The sequence below is a fragment of the Crocuta crocuta genome, unplaced genomic scaffold (assembly GCF_008692635.1).
Source record: "Crocuta crocuta isolate KB4526 unplaced genomic scaffold, BGI_CrCroc_1.0 scaffold235, whole genome shotgun sequence".
Lineage (NCBI taxonomy): Eukaryota > Metazoa > Chordata > Mammalia > Carnivora > Hyaenidae > Crocuta > Crocuta crocuta.
This window is the reverse complement of record NW_027531285.1, coordinates 5993639-6019518: the sequence shown is the minus strand read 5'-3', so window position 1 is coordinate 6019518 and position 25880 is coordinate 5993639. Positions and strand designations below refer to the sequence as shown.

Sequence of the window (25880 nt, the reverse complement as noted above, 5' to 3'; positions counted from 1 at the left end):
TAAATGCAAAATTAGTACCACTTGTGATATATGGATCATTTTCAAATAAAATACCACTAACAAAACTGTAAAATTCTTGCTAAATATTGTTTCTGAAGTTCTGAGCCTAAATCCTATTCTTTTTTTTAATAAGGGGGATTAGAACATGACAGTACAACTGTGTCATTCTCCTTTACTTGATTAGAAGGCTCAAGAACAGAAAAGAACTTCCTTACCATATGACTCAAATGTTATTTAGTGCTGTATCTATGTGCTACCTAAAACAATCCCATTTTCTCAACTTATTTCCCAAACTAAATCCTTATCCTAACATGAGATAGAATAGATAACTCATATACTTCTTAATTGGGTTTCCATCTTTCCCTACGAATTTCCATATTTCTTAGAGACATAGGAATGAGGCACCACCAGTTAGTGTCACAGCCAAATGAGACTAAAATACTTACTTTATAATTTTAATAAAATATTTAATTGCCCCAATACCTTATGGTAATTTAAAAAAATATTTACTTTTTTTTAACAGAGAAAGAGAGACAGAGGGGGAGAGAGAGAAAGGGGGACAGAGGATCTGAAGTGGGCTCTGCACTGACAGCACAGAGTCTTTCGATGGCCTTCTCATAACTTTTACTCTTATTCTTTTTTATAATACTATGCATCTGATGAAAGTCTGTACTTTTGATTTCATCCTGCATCACACTTTTTGCTGACATCGCTAATAAACATTTTCAGAAGAGAGACTATTCCTTGTAAGTTTTCAGTTAGTGACATAAGCTGTTAACCAATCTTTACTGTTTTGGCTAAATTTGGTGAACAAATTAATAAAATAAAAATGCAGCCTTGATATTATGCAGCAATTAAAATGAGTGAGTTAGATTTACTATGATCTGGAAGGCTACACATGATGTATTATTAAGTGCAAAAATTAGTGCCATATAACGTATTAAAATGACAATATTAAGGGGCGCCTGGGTGGTTTCCGACTTTCGCTTAGGTCATGATCTCGCCCCGCGTCGCGCTCTGTGGTGACTGCCAGCTCAGAGCCTGGAGCCTGTTTCAGTCTGTGTCTCCCTCTCTCTCTGACCCTCCCCTGCTCATGCTGTCTCTCTCTCTTTCCTAGAAATAAATAAAAATATTTTTAAAAAAATGACAATATTAATGAAAGACCCTTTCCCAGATGAGCATATACTTTACATACGAGTAGGAAGAAGGGTACAGAAGGATAAACATCCTGTTGTTAACTTTGATTACCCTGGTTGCTGGTTGTGGTCACAAATGAGGGTGGAAACATATGTTGAAAGATTAATTTTTTTCTTCATATATTTTGTATTTTACCTTTGAAATAATTTTTTAAAGAGAATCTAATGAATAAGATTTAAAAATGTAATCTGGATTATAAAGTTTAATGAACTTTTTAGAGAGGATTTGAAGCTGGGACTATAGATGAGAAACGCTGTACTATCTCTTATTTAAATATAAAGGTTACATTTCAAAAAGCCAAACTGTATCTTAGACAATAAATAATCCACAAAGAAAGTGAATATGAAAATAGCTTCCATGAGAAATGTATGATACCCTAAGACGTTATTATGTACGAGAATAACATTATATTTTGAAAACTAATTTCAATTAACCAGAGACAAACTGAACTATGTAACAAAATGCAAACTTTCTACTATATTAATTAAAAAAAAAAAACTGTAATGTCATGGAAGAAGACATATTTATCTGAAGAAGAAACTCCATTAAAGCGTCTAATGTGGATTTTATAAAAACAATATGATAAAGGCAACAGAAATATAAAATACTCTTATAGAATGACTTTTTTTTTCTTAAAAAAGAGTCACTTATAAGCTTTTATTTTGAAATAAATTTAAATATTGTGATAGAGAAACCACAAGTATTTCCGGGTAAGGCTGAAGACCCATTTGCTTGTTATCTTTCAACTTTTGTACTATAACTTTGGCAAATTCTTCTCCTTGAATGTCAGAGGTGTCCAGTAACTGTCTGACTTTTGAGGTTCTTGTCGGTTTGGTACTAATGAGTTCATAGTCCTCCTTCATGATCAAGTCTCTGGACAGGAGAGCATCCAGAGACTGGTTAAGGCAAGCTTCTGTCATCTGGCTCACAATGTCTTCCCTTTTACTCTGGATCCACTGTTGGGCTACGCCAGGTTGTAATCGCTCTGCAGAAGAGCAAGGGATGACAAATGAGTTGAGGACAGATATACATACAGCTATCAATAAAACTGGATGAAAAAAGAATAAGGAATAAAACCCAATTTTACTATGATTAGGCTAATATGGAATATAAGTATTTTGGGGGATGCTGTTAATTTTCAGGAAATATTCAGATATTTGGGTTCTCTCTTCTTTTCCCTTCAGTTTCCTTCCCAGAAAAAGCCTTTTTATATGCTACAAATCTATAGGAGCAAACCTTACTCCGTTATAGATACCTATATATCTAAGTCTATCTATATATTTAATATAAAGGATACCTGCATATTTTTAAAGAAACAAAAATAACTCTACTTTTAGTAACATACTAAGTCACACCTCCTCTTGGCACTCCTTCCCTAGACAGATGTTCATGGAATACCATGTGGGCCTATTATTACATGTCAGCACTCATAGCTTCTAGGATTGGAGGGCATTCTTACTTAAGAAGGTATATATTTATCATCTTGAAGAAATGAAGACAAATAAAACTAACTGTATGGCAAATCTACTAAATATATAGGTGTGAGGTAAACAGCATCATTTACAAAGTGTTATAAACTTACCTGAATTTCCCTCAGCTGAGAGTGGCGTTATTCCTGCTAAAGAGCATGGGATAGTCCTGTGATCACAACAGGTCACCTTTTGAGCCACAAGAGGTGACTGAGTCGCAAAAATGTGACTATCACAACCGTGATTTACTGGATTGTGATACAGCACAGAACAGTCTTGAGTTTTTCCTACAAAACACAGTATCTTCATTAAGGGTAGAAGAGTCCTTAGGTATTCCTATTAGCTAAAATATCAACATCTGGATCATACAGAGTATAGTATTCAATGTCTTTGCACTTTCACTGTAATTAAAGCTGGTTCATAAATCTAATCCACAAGTAAATACATTTTAGAACAAAAGGGCTTATAATGAATGTGGGGTGTTTTTTTTTTTTTACCATACTTCTGTGTTTGTTTTATATAAATTATAAATCATGGAATTTTACTTCTTACCATCTTCTGTGTTTGTTTTCTATAAATTATAAATCATGGAATTTTACTTCTTAATCCCATATTTCTTCTTCTGTGTCTTCTTCCTCTTTCGGCATGTTAAATGTGTCCTCTAAATCTGTTTATGATGTGTGTCTTTCTACACCCTTCTTTGGTAATCCTGTACAATCTCAGGGTGTCAACTGTCACCTCTCTTCCCAAATCTATGTAATTAAATTTTCTGTCTTCACTGAGCCTTAGTCTTAAATTTTCAACAGCCCGCTGGAAATCACCCTCAGATGAGCTGCTAAACACCTCAAATTAAAAACAAAACACTAAAAACTTAATTATACATCTAACTCTAAAATCCATTTCAACCATTTCTGTTCCAGTCACCAGGCTTGATAACTTGTTCAGTCTTTTTTTGTCTTTCTTCCCACAAGTGGAGAACTATAAAATCCCTCAGTGTGTCCTTCATAACATTCCTTTCACTGTTTCTTCCTTCTTCTACTGTCTGAGGGCTCATAATCTATCATGTACTGCAGTAAAAGACCAAAAGTCTAACTAATTGGTTTCCCCACTTACTCTCCTTTTCCTTCCAAAACAGTCCACCTATTCTAGCCAGGATGGGTCTTCCTAGAGCAAAAGAGTTTTCTATCAAGTCACACCCTTGCTCAAAAATTTGCAGAAGTTGCTTCCTACCCAAGAGAAAAAGCCCAAATAGCTTAGCCTGGTGTTAGAAATTGTGAAGGTATGACTTCATCTTATTGATCTTTTATCTTCATTAATTCATCCTGTTCACCAGCTAAACCCAACTACTCACTTTCTTTGTGTTTTCTTGCTTCTGTGCCTCTATGTTGTTCCTTTTGCCTGGAATGCCCATCTTTATAACTATAGGTCCAACCTTCAGTCAGAAACAATTTCTTCATGGTGTAGTGGAGTGACATGAAAATATTTATCAAAAGACCTGGCTTCCAGTCTTGGGTTTGCCAGCTACTAACTATGTGATCCAGGAAGTCTTGATCTTAAAAATCTGTAAAATGAGGAATAACTCCCTCACAAGGTTGTTGTGAAATACTCTGTAAAAAACTGTTACTTTTCCAGTATATTACCATAGCTCTACATCCATATCACTTTCTATTTCTTTACTATGGTTATTTAGAAATATTACACTTTCCTTAGAAGATAATTTTTTTTAGAGTCTAAGACAATGCCTTCAATATTTTAATGTATTTGTAGAACATCTCAGTACTATTTTCACATCTTTAGATTCTGACACTTGAAAAAAAAATGAGTTATGACTGCAAATGAAAGACATGTTCCACATAAACCATGACTCCTTACCAATGATTTGATCTTAAAAAAAAAAAAAAGGAAAACTTGCAAGTAATACTGATTGAAAAGTTTACATACTAGGTAAAAAATCATTGTCTTCAGGAGCTGACAGGGACTTTGAGGCTTCCGAAGCACTACTTTTATGGAGCTGAGAGGAGCCACATGATTCCTAGAGTAAACAGAGGATAAATGACTTAGACAGATAGAAAATCATTTTACAAGTCATACAATTTTAATTTCTAAGTAGTTCTTGCTTTTGGCTTATAAAAAAAGAACAAAAACGACTATAATTTTAAAATTACAAAATTAAAGAAACATATATAAAATAACAAGTTTTACATATTCTTAGGAAAAATTATTTACTTGACATATGAATGAATGCTACTAAAGAAATCTTTCCTTTTAGATAGTCATGCAAATGGCATTTTCCTTTCAGTAATCACTGAAGGTGGTAAGGACAAGGGTAGACATTTGGATAGTTTACATTTGAATAAGAAGGCATAAATATAATGGTAAAACCATAATCAATGATTTGTCTACACAACACACAGGACTACTGCTCATTATATAAAATAATGACAGGGACAAAAGTTAATGGCAAACAGAGAAGCAAGGACTATGTATGATTCAATGAGATGAACAGTGGTGTGAGAATTAGAAGCACTGGATTTCAAACTGGAGACTGCCATGGGCTACCTGATGAATCCTCAAATCTCCCTGGCTTTAGCTTCCCACATATCAAGGAAGGAATTAAGACTTAATGATTTTTCGTATTCTTCTCACATTTTGAGTTTATCAACATAATTTTTTTTTTTTTTTTTTTTTTTACCTCCTGTGGCTCATGAGTTACAGGTACGCTCAGAGATGACTCCAATTCCTTCTTGTCACATAAGTGAATAGTGCTCAAAGCACTCTGTAACTGGAATGAATGCATCCATGTACTTTAGTTGAAGGCGATTAGGAAACTTTATGAGTAAAACACAATCTACTTAACATAATTTATAGGTTTATATACAATCAATGGAAAGTAAAATTACATCATTTGAGGATATAATGTATGACCTAAATGTAGAGACAGTGTAGTACAGGAGTAATAACTTTATAGAGAAACAAACTTTGAATCTTACCTCATATTAATGGGTTACCTTGAGCAAATTTATCTTTAAACATTGACTAATACCTACATGCAGGATCCTTTAAGAGATTGAGATAATGAATATAAAGTGTCTGATACAAACTAAGTACTTAATAAATTTCAATTTATGTATGTGTATGTGTCTATCCATAATTCTTAAGCATTTACTATATTCTAGGCACTGCACTTGTAAGTACAAGTATTATTTTCATTTTATAGATAAGAAAGTGAGTGCTGGAGTAAGTAAAGGATACAGAGGGACCTACTGGAATGGTGGGGGCCATGTAGCCAATCAGGTCTGGTTTAGAATTCCAGGATACCGAACTATTGGATTTTAGGCATGAGACTTAATCTCGGTTTACTTATCTGTAACTGGAGATAAGAGTACCTACTTTGCAGGAATACTGTATGGAGGATTATAAACAAAATGTCCTAAGATTTTTTAGTTAGCATTCAGTAAATGCTACTAGCTATTACACAGATGATTTATTTATATGCTATACCTCTCTATTAAAGTCATTTAGTGATTTATTCCCATCTCTATAAAGCAATCTTGGATTACCTACCATCACTTGTGAGTGATTTAGAAGACAAACCTATCAGGGTGCCTGAGTGGCTCAGTTGGTTAAGCATCTGACTTCACCTCAGGTCATGATCTCACTGCTTCTGGGTTTGAGTCCCTCATCAGGGTCTGTGCTGACAGCTCAGACCCTGGAGCCTGCTCCAGATTCTGTGTCTCCCTCTCTCTCTGTCCCTCCCTGGCTTGCATTCTCTCTCAAAAATGAATAAAAAAATATTAAAAACAAAACAAAAACAAACCTATCAGTATGCTTTTTTTTCTCTAAACCAACATAATGCCAACTGCTCTACATAATTTTACAAATTGTGGGTTTTACACCCAGCCCTCCATTATTCATACTTATTACTTTCTTCTCCATTACTCGGGTAAGGAATTTTAGAGGAGAAACCACTATTCATCTGTATATATAATCTACCTACCACAGCACTTTGCACAAAGTAGTCCAATAAAAAGATGTTAAATACATTTTTACCTAGAATATTTAGAGTTATTTCTTGGATCTGTCTCTGTTATATAAGGTTTTTTGGTGCGTTTAAATTTACTGAAACATTTTTGATAATGCAATATCCTTGAATTAGTAACATTATTTTTCATAACTAATCAGTTATGATTATTCAAATGAATTATGAAGTAGTAAATCAATCCCTAGAACAAAATTAAATGGAATATTAAGGAAAAACTCCTTTTGGTTCAGTTTTTACTATTTAAGATATAGGAAAGGCTACTTGTGAAAATATAAACTATGGGACCTGTTTCAAAGAGATGAAAAAAAGTAGGAACCTCATACAAATCACCTTAATTGGTGGTCTTTGTTTTCACAAGTTTCTTGATGAAAAATCTTATTAAATTTGTATTCTACTGTTGGCCCTGTCATTAACTACCTATGTAGGGTATTATGTAACTTTCCTATACCTCAGTTATCTCATCCATATAATAGAGAGGATATTCTTCACCTATCAGTTTCACAGAACTGATACTGAATTAAAAAAAATATTACAAGTCTGAGTAAAAACAGTATAACTATTTAAAAACATGCAAAAAAAGTAATGCTTTTTAAGTAATTTAGCAATGCTATTCTTAAATGGTATTCAGGTATTTGAAAATGTGTACTTCAACTATTTTATTTAAAAAAACAAAATTTCTTCTAAAATTTAAGTATTATTTTTTTTAGAAAGACAGAGACAGTGTGAGGGGGAAGGGCAGAGAGAGAGGGAAAGAGAGTCCCAAGCAGGCTCCATGCTGCCGGCATAAAGCTGGACGTGGGGCTTGAACTCAGAAACTGTGAGATCCTGACCGGAGCCTAAACCAAGAGTCAGGCACTTAACTGACCAAGGTTATGTCAAAAGATACAGCAAATGGCAAGAAGCAATCAATATCATGTAGTGATACATAAATTGTAGACGATGCTCATTTACAACTTAAGACTTTGGTTAATAGCTGATTATTTTTATTATTATACCTCAAATGCAATTTAATGAAACTCAGCAAGTGCTCAACTATGCTTACTTTGTCCCTGAAATACTATCTGGTACTTTTTAAATACATTTTGATAAATTTTAAAACATGTTTACTTATTTTTGAGGGAAAGAAGGGGAGACAGAGGGCATCAACACAGAGCCAAATGTGGGGCTCGAACCCATGAACCATGAGATCATGACTTGAAATAAAATCAAGAGTTGGACACTCAACCGACTGAGCCACCCAGATGCCCCTCAAATTTATAATAATAAGAAAACCTTTCAGTAATAGGTCCCTACAATTGTTCTGATCTACAAAAGCCAGAATAAGTAAATAAGACAATTGTTCTATGTAATTTATACCAATGGTTACTTTGGTTTATGTAACATGGAGTGTTTGAGTGGGAAAACAAAACAAAATATGGCAATAAAAAAAGACATGTTTTGGTCTCAATTATTATTACAATTCTATAGCTTAAGTTGGCAGTAGTCTAAAAAAAGCCCAAGAACATTAAATAAAGTGAAATGAAAGAACCCAGACTTCTATTACTCTGTGTATATTAAAACATTAGGGAAAGAAATATAGGTTAAAAAAACTCTAGTGATTTAGGGCACTCATTGTATATAACTGGTATTCATTATACATTTAAAATTTATATTTGATATACAGGAGTTCTGGAAATGTCTTTGAAATCCGGATGTGGCCATTTGAATGAAATGGAAAAACTCTTCAGTGACAGAGAAAACAGTATTCCTAGTCTCTGATAAACTCTACCGCCTTAATACTGTAGCCTGTATTTGTGAAAAGTAGATAGATAAAAACTGAATTAAACTAAGCTGAAAATATCCATGAATAATATGTTTATTTAACGTTCAATTTCCATTGTTTCATTTAGCAATTTACCTTTGTTTTCTTTAGTTGAATAACAGCTTCAAGAAAAGTTATCTCTTCAAACGTCCTCAGAATTGGTTCAAGTTCTATTAAACATTCTACATAAGAAAAAATATTGAGTTCAGATTGCTCTAATTATTAAATTGAAAAATATAAATGCTAATAGTTAACTGATAAGACCCTCACTAGGTCAATTTTCCCCCAAACTTATGACATTGAACTCTGTTAAGAGCTTTATTATATGCACATAGATAGAAATATAGATCATGGAATACACGTGAGAGTCTAAAAATAAACCCTTATAGTTATGGTCAATTGCTTTTTGGCAAAGATGCTGAGGCAATTCAATGGGAAAAGGATCATCTTTTCAACGAGTGTTGAAAATACTGATATCCAGCTAGGACAGTTGGATATATACATGAAAAAAGATAAACTAGTTTAGACTCTTACTTCATGCCATACATAGAATTAACTTAAATTGTATCATGCACTTAAATGTAAACAAGGGAGAAAAATCATCGTGACCTTTGGTTAGGTAAAGAATTTTTAGATAGGACATTAAAAATAGGGTCCATAAAGAATTCTGATAAATGCACTTCAGAAAATCAGAAAATTTTTGCACTTCAAAAAGCTATTAAGAAAAATGAAAAGACGAGCCCTAGACTGGGGAACATTTTTTGCATATCATGGATCTGCTAAAAGACTTATTATCTAGAATATATAAAGAGCTCTGACAAGAATAAGACAAATAACCCAATTTAAAAATGGGAATATAACATGATGCAACCATTTTGGAAAAACATTTGGGAGTTTTTTAAAAATGAAAGATAAGAACCCAGCAGTTCAACTCATAGGTACCAATCTAAGAGAAATGAAAACATATGTTCACACAAAGACTTGCATATGAACAGCCATAGCAGCATTATTCAGAATAGCCAAGAAACAGAAATAATCATAATTACAACAACAACAAATAAACTTGTTGCTGAAGGGAGAGGCCAGGGATCCAGATATAAAATTGAGCATCACTAATGGATGGTATATAAAGACATGGTCTGGACTGGATCCACCTAGGGGAGAGTATAGATAGTAAATAGGTAGTAAAGGACCCACCCATGTTAGAGCTCTGAAGCATTCCAACAGTTAGAAATTGAGTAGAGGAAGAAACAGAGATTGAGAAAGAGAGGACACTGAGAGTGTAGCTTCTTTTGTCTTGAGGCCACCAGAAAGAACGTTTCAAGGAGGGAATGTCTATTCTGGTGAGAAGCCAAGTAAGAGAAGCAGGATTTTCTAACATTACCATCCTTGGTAACTCCAACAATGGAGATTCAGTGGAGATATGAAAGACTGATGTAAGTTTGTTAAAAACTGAATTAGAAAGCAGAGAAAACAAGCATGGATAATTCCTACAAGGTATCTAGATTTGAATGGGGACAGAAAAGTGAGGTGATTCTGAAGGATGATATGGAATTAAGATTCTTTTCCTATATAAAGGAAGGAGATAATAATGGAATATATCTGTATGACAGCTGAACGACCCAGCAAACAGGCTGAGATTGGCAATGCAAGAACAGAAACAGAATGTAAGGACTAGAAGCTGGAGGGGGCTTCAGACTTGCATCCAGGGCATAAGCGGTATGTTTATATTTGGTGTAAGTTTATGGGCACTTTTTTCCACCAGAAAAGAGATAAGGCAAGAAAGATGGACACAAGTACAACTAAGTTTGTGGATCTGGTAGTAGAACTAGGACACTTGTATGAGGCAGTACTCTCTTACGGTTTCTATTTCTCAGTGCAGTTTGAGAACAGGTGATCTGCTCAAAGGAAAAACAGAGCATGGGATGAAGGAGGTTTAAGAAGGGATGCTGTGGGGGTGCCTAGGGGGCTCAGTCGGTTCAGTGTCCCACTCTTGATTTGGGTTCAGCTCATGATCCCAGGGTCGTGGGATGGAACATTGGGCATAGGGCTCCATGCTGACTGTGGAGCCTGCTTAAGACCTCTCTCTCTCTCTCTCTCTCTCTCTCTCTCTCTCTCTCCTTCTGCCCCTCTCCACTTGCACATTCTCTCTAAAATTAAAAAAAAGTTTAAAAAGAGAGGCTAAGGTATTAACCTTGTCTTCCTTTCCTAAGCTCAGAATCTATCAAGAAAAGTCAAAGAAAAATGATAAATGATGACCAAAGTATCACCTTTATGACCAATAAAGATAAATAGAGAAGTTACCTTTAGATCTGTAGCCAATGGGCTTGAAAAGAGTTCACAGCTTTACTCAGCCACAGGCCTCATCTACTTCCACATGGGGGAGCAGAAAATGTATGCATCCTTTAGACAGGCTGACTTCTAAAAGAAGGAAAAAAACTGAGAAGGGACCAGGTAAGCATGCTCAGTTTTTCTCCAAAATTAACAAATAAGTTAAAGTCTGAGGAAGACTACTGAGGGGCACACAGAAGCTAGAAATATTCTTCCTATACTCTCTTTTTTTGGGGATTGAATTGGAATTTCATCTTCACTTTGGAAACATAAAAAAAAAATGGGACTTAAGTGTCTTCTACAGTAATACAAGATAATCACTGATATAAGACAGCATATCTCAAACTTTTAGTCTCAGGACTCCTCAAAATTATTGAGTGTCCCAAATAGTTTTTGTATATGTGGGTCATATCTATTGATACTTGTTAGATTAGAAATTATAACTGAGAAAATTTAAAAAAAATTTTTAATGTTTATTTCTGAGAGAGAGAGAGAGAGACAGTGTGAGCAGGGGAGGGTCAGAGAGAGGGAGGTACAGAATCTGAAGCAGGCTCCAGGCTCTGAGCTAGCTGTCAGCAGAGCCCGACGCAGGGCTCGAACCCACAAACCGTGAGATCATGACCTGACCTGAAGTCCGATGCTTAACAGACTGAGCCACCCAGGCGCCTCATAACTGAGAAAATTTTAAAACATCAGATTATATGAGAAAACATTCCATTATTTGCTGGAGCAGTGAATCTATCATACCTCATTTAGCCTCTGGAAAAATCCACTATACACTCACGAGAAATGAGAATAAAAAGGGAAAACAGTATCTTAGTACTTATTATTTTGAAAACAGTTTTGATGTTGTGAATCCTTGTGAAAGTCTCAGGAACCAACTACCGCAGGGGTCCTTGTACCACCCCTTAAGAACAGCTGATCTATTTGAGAATGGAATTGTAGAGATGTATTTGAGAAACATAATTGTTGAGTAGTGTTTAGTGTCTAGTTTTGGCCATTAATTTAGAGAAACCAATTTACTCCCACTTCTGGCCAAGATGGAGTGATAGCCCCGGTGGGATTTACCATCCTACCTAAAATGACCAAATAAATAAATAAACCAGACAAAATACATGAAACAGTGGTTTTTAAAACATTAGATCACGGGCAACAAAGGACATTGATCCCAGAGAGGTGGGAAACAAATAAAGGTGAGCCTGAGGACTGCCTGGGATTACTGTCTAGAGAGAATTTCTAGCTGCAGCATAAAAGAGGAAGTAAGGTAGGATCTCACTTCTCAACTGAGTGGAAATTTAATTGAGGAGATGGGGCTGAGTGTCAGGGTAGACTGAGACAGATAGAGTTCAGAGCACAGTACCAGAGAGGGGAGATGTAATACAGAGGGACAGCTCTGTGATGTGCAGAGGGCTCCTTTAAGTAACTGACAAATGCAGCATAGAGAAATCATTAAGCCAAAAGTCAAAGTCTCCAAAGAACAATAGGGAAAAACTAGGAAGTCTGTAGGAAAGTAAGTATTGCCTAATGGTATGATCTTCAGAGGAGCTAGAATTTTTAGACAATGGAAAAGAAATGAATATTTGGAAGTAGCTCTGGGGACAAGGGAGATACATACCCCCCCCACATAGCTCTGGGAAATAAATAAAATGTGAATCTATTACAAGAAACTTCTGATTTTTTAAATATAGTACTGATGAGCACTGAACACAAACTGTGAATAAAAAATATATTTCATTGCTTTTATAGTTAAAAGATGATTCCCAGTCTGTGGCTTATTTTTCACTTAATCACATCTTTTTTTTTTTTAANTGAACTGCGAGATCATGACCTAAGCGAAAGTCGGACGCTTAACCGACTAAGCCACCCAAGCGCCCCAATCACATCTTTTGAAGTACAAAAAGTTTTCAAGTTTCTCCAAGTCCAATTATCATTTTTTTCATGAATCTTGTTTTTGATATCATATAAAGAGTTCTTTGCTTAACATAAGGTTGTAACAATTTTCTCCTATGTTTACATTTACATGATGATCCATTCTACCTCTAAAATAAATCTCAATTCTATCTAATTGTTATATCTAGGAATACCACCTTTATTAGTGAACTAGTTGGGCTAGTTGGTCTCTTTGCTTCCACTCCTGCCCTTCTTTAATTTTCCACATAGCAACAAGAGTGATCTTTCCAAAACTTAAATGAGATCATGTCATTTCCATACAACACACACACTAATGCTGTTCTACTGTACTTGAAGTAGATGTCTAACCTTTTGATGATAGCCAATGGCTTCTCCTTATCTCTCTAATCTCATCTCATAAAATAAAAACAGCAACTGAATTAAAAGAAAATCTTTAAGCTTGTCATCTAACTTGTGTAATTTTTCAAGGAATATTTTAGTCATAGTATAGTCACTATGTTGGTAAAAGGTGAAATGTTTATGCGATCTGAAGAGAAACAAGAGTATAGGCACTGTTTTTGTAATTCCAAATGTCCAAATTAAAACTGTACACTCACTTAGGAAAGATGGCCTTTCATCTGGATTTTGTGCCCATCCACTTTCTATCAGAGAGATCATAAGTGCTCGATGAGGTATATCAAATGGTAAATTTTCTTCGTTAGTGTCAGGTCGACGTCCTTGTGACACACTATACATGATCTGCAAAGGATTGGTGACTTCTGTCAAAACAAATATATTTCATTTATTAGAAATATATTTTCTAATAGATTACTTAAATATGAGAGAAATTTAAACTCTTGGGAATAATGCATTACCTCCCTTTCTGTTAAAGAAAAATATATTTATATATAATAATATATATAATATAATAATATAAACAAATATATTTATCTATCTATCTATCTATCTATCTATCTATCTATCTATACACACACACACACACACAAATATATATTCCAGCCATTGATAGATTTGTCTGCCTCCTGTTGTGGAGTCTATAGCCTCACCTCACCTTATTAATTTTAAGCTTGGTCATGCATCTGATTTGGCCAATGGGATGTGAATACAGTGCAGCTCAAGTAGAACTCAGTGAAACCTAGCATAGCCATGGATGGCCACTCACATCTAACGTGAATGAGAAATACAGGTTTATTTTGTAAGCTACTGAGATTCTGAGGTTGTTACACAGCAAGCTGACACATACAAACCTCAAAATAAAGAAATGGACAATGCTATCAGAAAACTTCAAGATTATTCTTCAATGATTGTTGGTTATTACAGAAGAAGCACAAATTAAATTTTCAAACAAAGAGTTTTAGAGCTGGATGAATCTTAAAACTAAATATTCAAAGTTTTCATTTTGCAAATGGAAAAAAAAGAGGACTCATGAGATTTAGTGACGTGATGACAGAACTCATTACTGTCAGAACAAGAATTATAATCTACATTTTCCTGACCCTTAATCTGGTACAGTTTCCAAGATATAGTGGATTCAGAATTGATAAATTATTATGTTTTGATAGTATGTTTTCCACAAAATGAATGGTAGGCAGATTCAAAATAAGATGGGCTTTATTTAGATAGTTCTGAATGTGGCCTAGTGACATGATGTCATCCAGAATAAGGAAGTGAGGGGCACCTGGGTGTCTCAGTCTATTAAGCCTCTGACTTCAGCTCAGATGATGATCTTGCAGTTTGTAAATTCAAGCCCCGTGTTGGGCTCTGTGCTAAGAGCTCAGACCCTGGAGCCTGCTTCGAGTTCTGTGTCTTCCTCTCTCTGCCCCTTCCCCACTCACACTGTCTCTCAAAAATAAACAAACATTAAAAAAATTATTTCAAAGACTTAAAAAAACTACTTACCTTCAAAAGGTTGTTTTCTGGATAAGACTTCCCATGTAATAATCGCATAGCTGTTTAAAAAAAATATACATACAGTACATTACAAAATTTTTTTAATGTTTTATTTATTTTTGAGAGAGAGAGAGAGAGAGAGAGAGAGAATGTGAGCAAGGGAGGATCAGAGAGAGAAGGAGACACAGAATCCAAAGCAGGCTCCAGGCTCTGAGCTGTCAGCACAGAGCCCGACGCGGGGCTCGAACTCACGAACTGTGAGATCATGACCTGAGCCGAAGTTGGACACTTCACCGACTGAGCCACCAAGGTGCCCCCATACAGTACATTATAAACTAACTATGCATAATGAACTAAAATAGCACTGATTTTAAAAGCCGACTGTGGAGATATCATTTTTGAAGTGACAAGGCAGTGAAATGCTTTATAAAGAATCACCATACACAACCAAGATGATGTTTATATATAGTTTTGTTTTGAAAGGAAATTAATCCAATTTAAAAAATTAGCAAATAACTCTAATAAAAATTTGAAGTTATAGGCAAGGATAATTTGTTGTGGATGATTCTTTAATGACCTCTAATTACATGAATCTATTATTCACACAAAATAAACAGCAGTAAAAAAGATGGTCTCATGTAGTCCTATTCTATTGACATTTTTTGGTCTAAATACTATCTTTTTTGGTAGTGTTAAGTGTTGACCACACTGTTTCCCTCCCTCTTCCATCAATGTCATATATGATTAAAAAAAAACCCTTTGAGTACTATATTATAAGTTGATAGGACAATAAAATATGCTTTAGATTTTTTTCAAGGATGTAAAAGTAGCCTAAAGCAAGGAATCTTTTATTTGAAAAATATTAATCACTGTGGTCTCTATTTTTACCACACTTATGAGAGAAGAATAAAAATCACATTTTAAATGTAGCTTCAAAATTCTGATTAATCTTATTTTTAAACAAGGTTAACTCTGAGCAAAAGTAGGAAATTATACCTATATATATCATGCTTGACACTGGCCCTTGATTTTTGTCCAGGTTCATAGTTCTCAGGTGGCATATAGATAATTGTCCCTCCTTCTGGTGAAGATTTACTACTTCGTGATTGTGAGAGGGACATCATACGCCATTTTGATAAACCAAAATCTGCAATCTGTAAGGGAAAAGAGTAAATAATTGAATTAAAATTTTTTTTCTTTAAAAAAAAAACAAGAATTGACTCTCTTTCTTTATACTCATTGTATTTAGATATGAGACCTGTGGAAATGTTCTAAATTAATATTTTTTTCTATATATTCTGTCCGTTCCTTTACTAATTAAATTCTAGAGTGCTGAACCCAATAACTCTAGAAGCAACAGACACTGATTTGAAGTTCAGCATAGTATCACAGATTTTAAAGTGGGGAATGAGTTTTGAAAAATTAAGCAGGAGTATTTTGTGCCTTAAATTCTGAATGAGCATATACACCAAACATTACTTTTTGAGACAAGTAGTTTTATAGCATGTGCTTTCAAAATTCACCTACACCCCACAAAACTCCTAAACTATTAATATCTAATATGATTGCCACTGGGTATTGTTTGGAACTCAGGTTCATATGTTCTTATTTATAATGCCCTAAAAACAGTAAGCTTAAATTGTGAAGTAAAATTTCGATATAGTATAGGTCATTATTATGAATTATGCCTACTGCTAAAAGAATCACAACTGTTGGCAACAGTCTACTTAGCATAGAAACCATATTTATGTCCATGACAAGGACTGCCTGAAGAATTATCAGTGACATTCTGTGCTTTTGATATTCCTTTACAGTTTTGCTTCACTTGTAAATTTTGTGCAGATGTTAACCTTATAACTCTCTATTTCAAAAAATAACTTATTTTTTAAAACCGGAAGACAAAATATAAGAACAGAAACAGTATTTAATGGACAAAAGGGAGTAGGATTTTTAAAAATAAATGTTTCGTTTGAATTACTTAAACCTTCACACTACATAATTTAGGATCTACAGAGGGAAATGAGCTCTATCCAGCACATCATTTGTGTTTCAATTAACTCTTAAAGTTTTACTTGTTTTAATAGAAGAAACAATTTGTTTAGTGTTTAGATAAATTAGATATTAAAAAAATATATGGCCCCACTCTAAAAATGGAGGGGGCAGACTATATGAATTTTTCCATACATTATTAAAATAAAAGGGTAAGTCTAAGAAAAAAAAATGGAAAAGACCAAGAGAAAATATGGTGCCAATATGTGACGAGCTAAGTTGGATTGGTTGTGAAAGTCAATATACCACGTGGCTAAGAACATGGGTTCTGGAGCCTAGATCAGATTTATATTCGAATTCTACCAGTTAATTAACTATGTGTGAACTTTCAGATTACCCATCTGCAAACATGTGCAGTGCGGATAACAACACTATCTATATCACAGGATTGTTTTGAGAAAATTAAATGCCTTATTCTAAGCAAAGCCCTCAGAACAATATCTGGCACATAATAAGGAATCCATATGTGTTAATATTATTAGTGTTTTGTGTACAAAACACTCTTATTCAATATAATCTCTCTTCAATATAATCTGCTCTTCCCACCTACTTTCTAAAAGCAAAGACAGCACTCCAGTTGAACATTTGCTAGAGTAATAAGCATTACTATAAGTAGAATTTATTTTAGTGTCACAAGTGAAAAATGCTAAAAAAAAAAAAAATCTGAGATGTGGTCTCACATTATACCTGAGCCATAATTTGCAAACTCTTGGGCTAAATGTTGCTTTGAACATACTATTAGAGAAAATGTATTCCTGAGTTTGCCTCCTTATGTGCTTTCTCACCTAAGATCTTCATCTTTCTGTTTTTAAACTGACCTAAAAACCTAAACCAGAACTCCTTCTCTGAGCTTAGTTTGGTTTTCATGTGGAGCCGTACCTCTCCTCTTTCTCTATTACAAACAATACCATTACAAAAGGCATGATGCAATAAATCTGGATCTTCAACAGGAAAAAAGTGAATAATGTGAGGGAAAGAATAAAAGGTCCATGATTTCTTGAAGGTCTTAATAAATCAATCATTCAGCCATGAAGACAGAAAATAAGAACTTCCCCATTCTATGCAAGATGTTAACATGCATTTCAAAGCTAAAGGCTTTCTTTTTAATTAAGAAGATGATTTTAAAATGTAGAGGAAATTAAAACACACTACTCATAAAAATCATCCACAATCCTACCACCCTACTAGAATAGCTACTTTCATTTACATATACTACCCATATCTATAAAACTATAAAGTCAGCAGCAGCAAAACATTTTGAAGATTACTCCTGAAGTATTCCATTTTCTATATAGGACTGACAGAATAGCAGAGAAAGCAAGTATGGTACATCTAAATATTTTCATTTCAAAGAGGCCTAGCCATTTCACTGGTTCATTTGTATCTAAGGTGCACTAACGAACACCTGACAGACAGATAACCAAACTTAATGTATTCTTTTTAAAGCAGAAAAGTCTCAGTTGATCAAAATTACTTTCAGATATCATGTTTCTAGTCAGCGAAAAAACTTACTTCAGAAAATGCTAGCAAGGTGTAAATTCCCATTTAATTTTATTAAGTATTTTTAAAGATATTTTGTACTTCATTTAAAGGCTTTTCCAAGATGATAGGTAGGTTAAATAACTTACTTTTTCATGAGTCAGTGATGAACTTTGACTTTTTTTTATTTTAGAGAGAGAGAGAGGGAGAGAGCGAGTGAGCAGGGGAGGGGGCACAGAGAGGGAGAGAGACAGAATATCAAGCAGGCTCCATGTTCAGCATGAAGCTCCATGTGGGACTTGATCCCACAACCCTGGGATCATGACCTGAGCCAAAATCAAGGGTGGGATGCTCAACCAAATGACCCACCCAGGTGCCCCTGAACTTTGACATTTATAAAGTAAAAAATAGAGACACACAGGATATATGTTAAAGAATGCTAATAATTTATAAGAATTATATTAGAAAGGTCACAGCTCTCTACGTACTAAAATGAATAAAAATTACAAAACTAAACAAAGTCAAACTACTTTAAATTCTATTCATATCAAATAAAGACCAAGGAAGGATACTGTATTGATCAGTGAAAAGAAGAAAGTAGAAATCATCACCTATTACTTTGCTTCTGTTGTCTCTTTAGTTTCCAGACTGAGATGAAGAAACACAAGTCCACGGATGTTTAAAAGTTCAAGAAGTGCAAATCTCAGGTTATTTTATGTATCTTTCAGGTTACTGAGAATAGTAAAACTTTGGTTTGTAAGCATAATTTGTTCTGGAAACATGCTTATAATCCAAAGCACTTGTATACCAAAGCGAATTTCAAGAACCATTGCCTCAGTTGTGATCATGTGACATTCAGTGTCATGTATTACTTGTATTGCAAGACATTGTTTGTTTACCAAGTTAAAATTTATTAGAAATGTATGCTCATCTTGTGGTACACTCGCAGAACAAGTTACCTGCAATCCAAGGTTTTACTATACTTGCAAATACCTCCATGATGCTATTAGTGTTCTTTTTAGGACAGAACAAAGAGATAGTATAGGATATGAGAAAAGTAAATGTCATTCTGACTTTTGAAAAGGAAAAAATGTATTGATTTTGCAAATCTACATACTGGTAGAGGCTATGCTTACTCCTTGCTCAAAATATTTAGAAAATTTAATAACAGGGATATATTATGAGCAATTAGTGGAAGACTCAGCAAGAAGTCATGAAAAACAAATTATATTGACTAGTGGTCAATTTCAAATCTCATGTGATATATTCCAGTGCTTGGCACAATGCCTGCCTTACTACCATTGCTCCATAAATATTTACTGAATAAGAGAATGACCCATTTCTTTTATTTTTTTTATTAATTTTTAAAAATGTTTATTTTTGAGAGAGAGAGAGAGAGAGAGAAAGACAGAGCACGAGTAGGAGGGGCAAAGGGGAGAGAGAGACACAGAATCCGAAGGAGGCTCCAGGCTCTGAGCTGTCAGCACTAAGCCCGATGCGCGGCTTGAACTCATGAAACGTAAGATCATGACCTGAGCTGAAGTTGGATGCTTAACTGGCTGAGCCGCCCAGGTGACCCTCATTTCGTTTTTTGACAGTAGTGTGACTGTCAAAGAATAGATGTTAAAACCGTTGCTTATTATAAAACATTTTGTGATTTCAAAGTAACATACTTGACTATTAAGTTATCAGGCCTGTCTGGTATATAGAGAAGATCTGGAATTCATTCATTTGTTTATTCAACAAATACGTGGTAAAGTCTTCAATGTGATATACTGAGCAGGTGGCAGTTAATAAAAGAGACTAAATTCAGTACTCATGGAGTTTCTGTTCTAATTAGGGGAGATAGTTAATAAACATGTTAATAAAAATATTATGACAGATGATGAAAATAAGATGAAGAAGCATAAATCAAGGTACAAAGAGAGGAACTGGATGCATTATCAGGGAAAGCCACTCTGAAGAAGATGAGGGAATAAACCAGGAGGATACCTGGGAAAGTAGTCAATTTAAGGACTCTGATAATATTCTTAAGGACAAAATGAAGAAACATGGGCTATATAACAGCTTTCTTAGAAGTATTCCAAATAAAAGTAATGATGATTCTCCAAAAGTGCTAATTAAAGATTATAGTGACCTAGAGGGTGATTCCTAGCAGCATATTGTACAGCTCTGATCTGAGTTCTGTACTGGTTAATATTTAATCATGACTTAAAGATACAAAAACTGGCTAATTAAATCTGAGGATGACACAAAGCTGGGAAACACAGTTAAAATTCTTGGACTACAAAAATAACACTGAAATAGATCTTAAGAGGCTGAAGTAACCACTCAAATCTAACAATATAAAATTTGATGATGTTCAAGAAGTATTCTGCGAAGTATGGGATAAAGAGATGTGGCTTAAGGAACAACACCTGAAAAAAAGAATCTCTCAGGGCTTGTTGTTGATGCTAAGCCCAATTTAAATGTTGTGATATGACCACACCCAAACACCTGATGAATCAGTAAGTATTAAGTATTTAGGGACCTGGGAAATGACACTTCCATCTAAGTGTACATTCACGGGGTCACATCAGGAGAATTTTATTTGTGAGGATAAAAATTTGAGAGTTAAGCACAGAATTATCTGGTTACACCTGTGCTTAAACCCATGTAATAAGGAAATTGGTTGAAAGAACTAAGGAAGGGAGAAGAACAAAACAGAAGTGTATGTGAGGGGAATGGGGATTATAGCCTTCCTCAAAAACTGAAAAGGCTGTCATGTGAAAGTAGAATTGGACTTACTCAGGTGATTACAAACAGTAAAACTAGGACCAATGGATGGAAACAAAGGGAAGGTGTTTCGAATGATCATATAAGAAAATGTCACAGTCATTTAAGTATGGATATTAAGACTCCCTGTCACAGGATATTTGTCTTGGGAGACAGGGAACTATCGTAATGAGGGTTCAGGGGACTAGATGACCATTAAGGCACCACCATCACCTGCATAGTTTTATACCTGATGTAACAGATTAGTTTCTTTTTTTAACTAATACTGAGGCAGCAGCTTGCTTCTGTTTCCTTTCCCCTCCCATTTTATTCTAGGGAGAGGAAGTGCCTTTAACAGAAGTTTAGTTTTTCATTTAACTTTTCCCACACTTTTTGTATTAATTTTCCCATTGTTCCAACTTCCCTGTTACATTTTTCTTTAACAGTTTTGATATTTACAATAATCAATTATATATTATTATAAGAGGTGTAGCAAAATAAAATAAAAAGAGAGTTAAATTTAGTATGAGTTACTTAGTAACTACTTTATAATTTGCTGTCATCCATTAGATGTAAACTATGAAATCACTACATCTGGTGCCTTGCACCTAAATCCTATGCTTTATACAAAAATTAATTAAAAGTAGGTCCTACATTTAAATATAAAGCATAAAAGTCTAAAAATTTTAGAAGATAACATAGAAGAAATCTTCAATATCTATGGTTTGATGAAGGCTGCTTAGATATGACAGAAAAGCATTGTCATAAAGGGGAAAAACTGATAAACTGGACTTCATCAAAATTAAAACTTTTCCTTTGAGAAAGACTCTGTTAAAAGGATGAGAAGAACAACCAACTGGGAGAAAATATTTGCAAACTACATATCTGACAAAGGACTCCTCTCTAAAAAAATCTAAAGAACTCTCAAAACCCAAGAGTAAAAAGCCAAAAAATTCAAATAGAAAATGGGCTTAAGACATGAAGAGACATTTCACTGAAAAGGATATATAGATAGCAAATAAGTAAATGAGAAAGTGTTCAATATTACTAACCATCAGGAAAATGCAAACAAAAACTATGATAAGTTATCACTCTATACCTATTACAATGCTAAAATTAAAAAAAACTGTGACAATACCAAATGCTGGTGAGAATGTGGAAACGCTAGTTCAATCATACGTTGCTGGGTAGAATGTATGGCCCTTCTGGAAAACAGTTTGGTAGTTTCCTAAAAAATAAACACCTCCCTCTTCCCCCACAAGCAGGTACACTCTTGGGCATTTATCTAGAAGAATGAAGATTTATGTTCATTCAAAAAGTTGCACAGGAATTGTTCATAGGAGTTTTCTTGTAATTGTCAACAACTGGAAACAATACAAATGTCATTCAATAGGTAACAATTCAACAGGTAAATGGTTGAACAACTTTGGTATACCCATACCATGAAATACCATTCCCCAATAAAAAAGAACAAATTATTGATATAAGCAACAACTTGGATGGATCTCAAAGGTGTTATGCTAAACAAACAAAGCCAATCTCAAAGTACCACATACTGCAGGATTCCATTTATACAGCATTCTTGAAATGACAAAATCCTAGAGATGGAAAACAGATTAGTGGTTGTCAGTGGTTAGGGGTAGTGGAGCGGAGTGAGTGTGACTATAAAGGGGTAGCAGGAGTGATAGCTTTGTGGGGATAGAACAGTACTGTATCTTGATTGTTAGGGTGGTCACACATGTGATAAAGCGACACAGAACTACATACATGAATCTGTAAGAACTTCAAAATCAAAAGAAAACAAAGGTTTATGTGACAATCTGAATTAAGGACATAATGACTGTGTTTTGGGCCATAATTCTATCTATCTCTGGCATCTAGGAATAGCTAAGCCACTGCAACAGGAGGAAGCGGCCCTGAAGAAAAGAATTGTAGGCTATGGAAAAGTGAGAGATGTTAAATCGGCTAGGTAGGAGGAAAACAACCCTAAAAAGTCTTTAAAACTATTAAATTCAAGGATGCAGATAAACTTTTTCCCGAATTACCTTAACATGAAATTCATTATCCAATAAGATATTTTGAGTCTTCAAGTCATGATGAAGTAGAGGAGGAGTCATATTGTGCAGGTAGTTTACACCCAGTGCAATTTCATGCAGAATGCGAAATCTCAGTGGCCAAGCAACATCAGGATATTCCATTTTCTTCATACATATGAAAATAAACAAAACCAAAATAAGTGACCATATTCATTACATTTCCACTTAGAAAAATAAATATTCCATGTGGAAATACAGTATAAAGCAAGGTCAAAACATATGCTCATTTTTATTTTGTAGTATAATAGTATCAATTTGACATTATTTAACATTATCTTATTTTTCTCAGTTTTTAGAGAAAATAATGACTTTATAGTACTGATATTTCCTTTTTGGCTTATGTTGGTAATATAACTACTTTGTATAGGCTCTTCTTTGTACCCACACAAACACACAAAAACAAAATTTGTTTCTAGTACCTAACAAACCATTAATTCAAAATTTATATATTAACTTTCCTACTGATATGAAACCATACTTTAAGTATCACTCCATCAATTAAAATTCTGACCATATTATATTTACTACACATTAATATCTCATGCTTATCATAATTTTTGTATTCTAACTTGAAAAATTAGCCTTTGTACATTTTGCTTTTGTGAAAGAGACAAAGATCATCTTCATTTCTAAGCATATATAATACAGATATATTTAAAATAGAATACTTTATATTTCCTAGTACTTACAAGTGATATTAATCTGAACTTTTTGAACATAAGTTAGTGTAGCTTCCCAGGAGAATGAATATACTCAGAAAAATTAGATAATTTGGGAAGATCTGACAATGAATCATTAAGCACCATGCTACTGAGTACATTTTAAATGACATGAAAAAGTATGGTTTTCATATAAGTTCAAATCAGTTCTTAATACGCTTTTCTACGAATGGGTAAGCTTATAGCTCACTGATTAAACATTGCAGGTTAATCCACTTATTGACAGGCTCAAAATACTTGGTGTTTACATTGTATTTTGATTTTTTCCAACAATCCTTTTTGAGGTTGGGGGAAGAGTACTTTCAAGATAAATCCCACCCTAATACTACAACACAAGAAACCAAAAGAGACATAAAACATTACTTTCTCTGGTATACACAGACCCCCATCTCAGTGAGTAACTGAATCTTTTAATCTATAAAAAGGTAACTTTCTTTTTCTGAAAATTATGTAGTTCAAAGAAGTAATGAGGCCTCTGTGCAGTACAGTATTATATGGAAATTTTTGATCATGGAGACGAAGGTAGAAGAGCACTCATTCTATACGTTTTGATTCCTTCTAGGAGTTGGCAGTCCCCTGAACGAGGCTCTATAATTTCTAATGGGCTTCAAATTTGGGTACCAGAGTACCTAATGTGTACTGGAGTGTGGGAAGAAAATATTAGAATTTATACTTATACTCATTTTTTTGTTTTGTTTTGTTTTTTAGAGAGAGAAGGTGAGAGCAGGGTAGAGGGTCAGAGGGAGAGAGAGGTGCAATGTTAAGCAGGCTTCATGCAGATAATATTAACAATAAAAGATCAAGCAAACAACAACAGATGAATACATATAGTGTGAGATAAGGATCCACACATTTGCTTATGGTAGGATCTGCCCCTCTAGTTGGCTCACTGATGGGATTTGCAATCAATACCTGAGTAACTGGTACCTTGATAAAAAGGTAAATGGTTCATGCCATTGTCTAGTATTGGGAAACTAATGTATTTGGTAATCAGAGACAGATTTATTTGGCCTGTTCAGAACTTTATGGGCTGGTATTATTAATAATCTGAATCTTAAAATTGTTTTTAACATAAAATACAATCTGGTTTACCTAGCAGATTATATAGTGTGCAGGATTTATCTCCTCTCTCTCCTACTCCCATTTCTGCATATATTACCTGTGGATACTGGAATTCAGTTTAAACCTCAGAAAAAGTATCCTAAGCAAAATAACCCCAGTCCTGTAGAATGCATGGCCTGACTCTATGATATTTTTAACAACACAAAAGAAGCCATAAATTGTGTAACTTTACTACTATAATTGTTTTGCATTACTCTTATTTTGATTAATCTATATATCTCCAAATAATCTGATCATATGTAAATCCAAAACACAAGATAGCTTCAATAACAGAATTATAGCTAGTGAAAATGCATACTTACCCTATGTAGGAGTTCATTTAATGATCCATTTGGCATGTATTCCGTAACTATTCCCAAAAATTCAGGCTCATTGCAAATTCCCAAAATTGGAAGAATGTAGCTAAATCTAGCTTTGTGTAAAATTTCAGCTTCTCTTAAAACATCATTTCTTTCACTAAAGAAAGAATGCATAATTATTTCAAAGTAATGAAAAATACACAATACTCATACCTATAATATTAATTAAACCTAGATTTTTTTCCATTAATTGGCCTCATGTAAATTATGCAACTTCTCTGTCCCTTTGTTTCTTTATATTTAAAGTAGAGATAACACCTGCCCTATATATTCCACAGGTCTATTTAGAGATCATAATAAGTTCTCTAAGCCACTGAGAGAAAAAAAAGTGCTATGCACAGGTTATTATTATATTTTCCTAGGAAAGGAAAGGACACAATATTTTAGTAAGTTTATGTCTATCTATATTAGCATGATTGCTATTTGAATTAAAGTTTATGTTGTATTAGAATATTACACTTGATTAGGATACTATGTTAAATTTTATGGTTGCATACCATGTAAATTTTTTCCAGATATTTAAACAATACATTTAAGGGGCGCCTGGGTGGCTTAGTCGGTTAAGCGTCCGAGTTTTGCTTGGGTCATGATCTCGCGGTTCGTGGGTTCGAGCCCCGCGTCGGGCTCTGTGCTGACTGCCAGCTCAGAGCCTGAAGCCTGT

The 25880-nt window shown here is 34.3% G+C and overlaps 1 protein-coding gene across 2 annotated transcripts; it reads right to left on the bottom strand.

Annotated features, from left to right (window-relative positions):
- Positions 1 to 1366: 1366 nt before the first annotated feature.
- RIPK2 (receptor interacting serine/threonine kinase 2) lies at positions 1367 to 25296 on the bottom strand. 2 transcript variants are annotated; one of them, XM_077771348.1, is made up of 10 exons: positions 25163 to 25296; positions 22969 to 23124; positions 15638 to 15795; positions 14651 to 14700; positions 13348 to 13509; positions 8606 to 8691; positions 5359 to 5448; positions 4608 to 4698; positions 2780 to 2953; positions 1367 to 2182 (listed from the first exon to the last, which is right to left on the bottom strand). In XM_077771348.1, the coding sequence occupies exons 1-10, from the start codon at positions 25196 to 25198 to the stop codon at positions 1845 to 1847; spliced, it is 1341 nt and encodes a 446-aa protein (XP_077627474.1). In that variant the 5' UTR covers positions 25199 to 25296; the 3' UTR covers positions 1367 to 1844. The 2 variants fall into 2 exon arrangements, with proteins under 2 accessions (XP_077627474.1, XP_077627475.1); XM_077771349.1 differs by lacking the exon at positions 5359 to 5448.
- Positions 25297 to 25880: the final 584 nt, after the last annotated feature.

Bases quoted from the DNA above. Each gene is read 5' to 3' on its own strand.
- RIPK2 (XM_077771348.1), bottom strand. From the start codon at position 25,198: ATGCCAAATGGATCATTAAATGAACTCCTACATAGG. The intron at 15,796-22,968 runs GTAATTCGGGAA...TTTCCCTTACAG, and splicing joins ATAATGAATTTCATGTTAAG to ATTGCAGATTTTGGTTTATC. The intron at 8,692-13,347 runs GTGAGTGTACAG...TTTCTTATGTAG, and splicing joins TGAAAGGCCATCTTTCCTAA to AATGTTTAATAGAACTTGAA.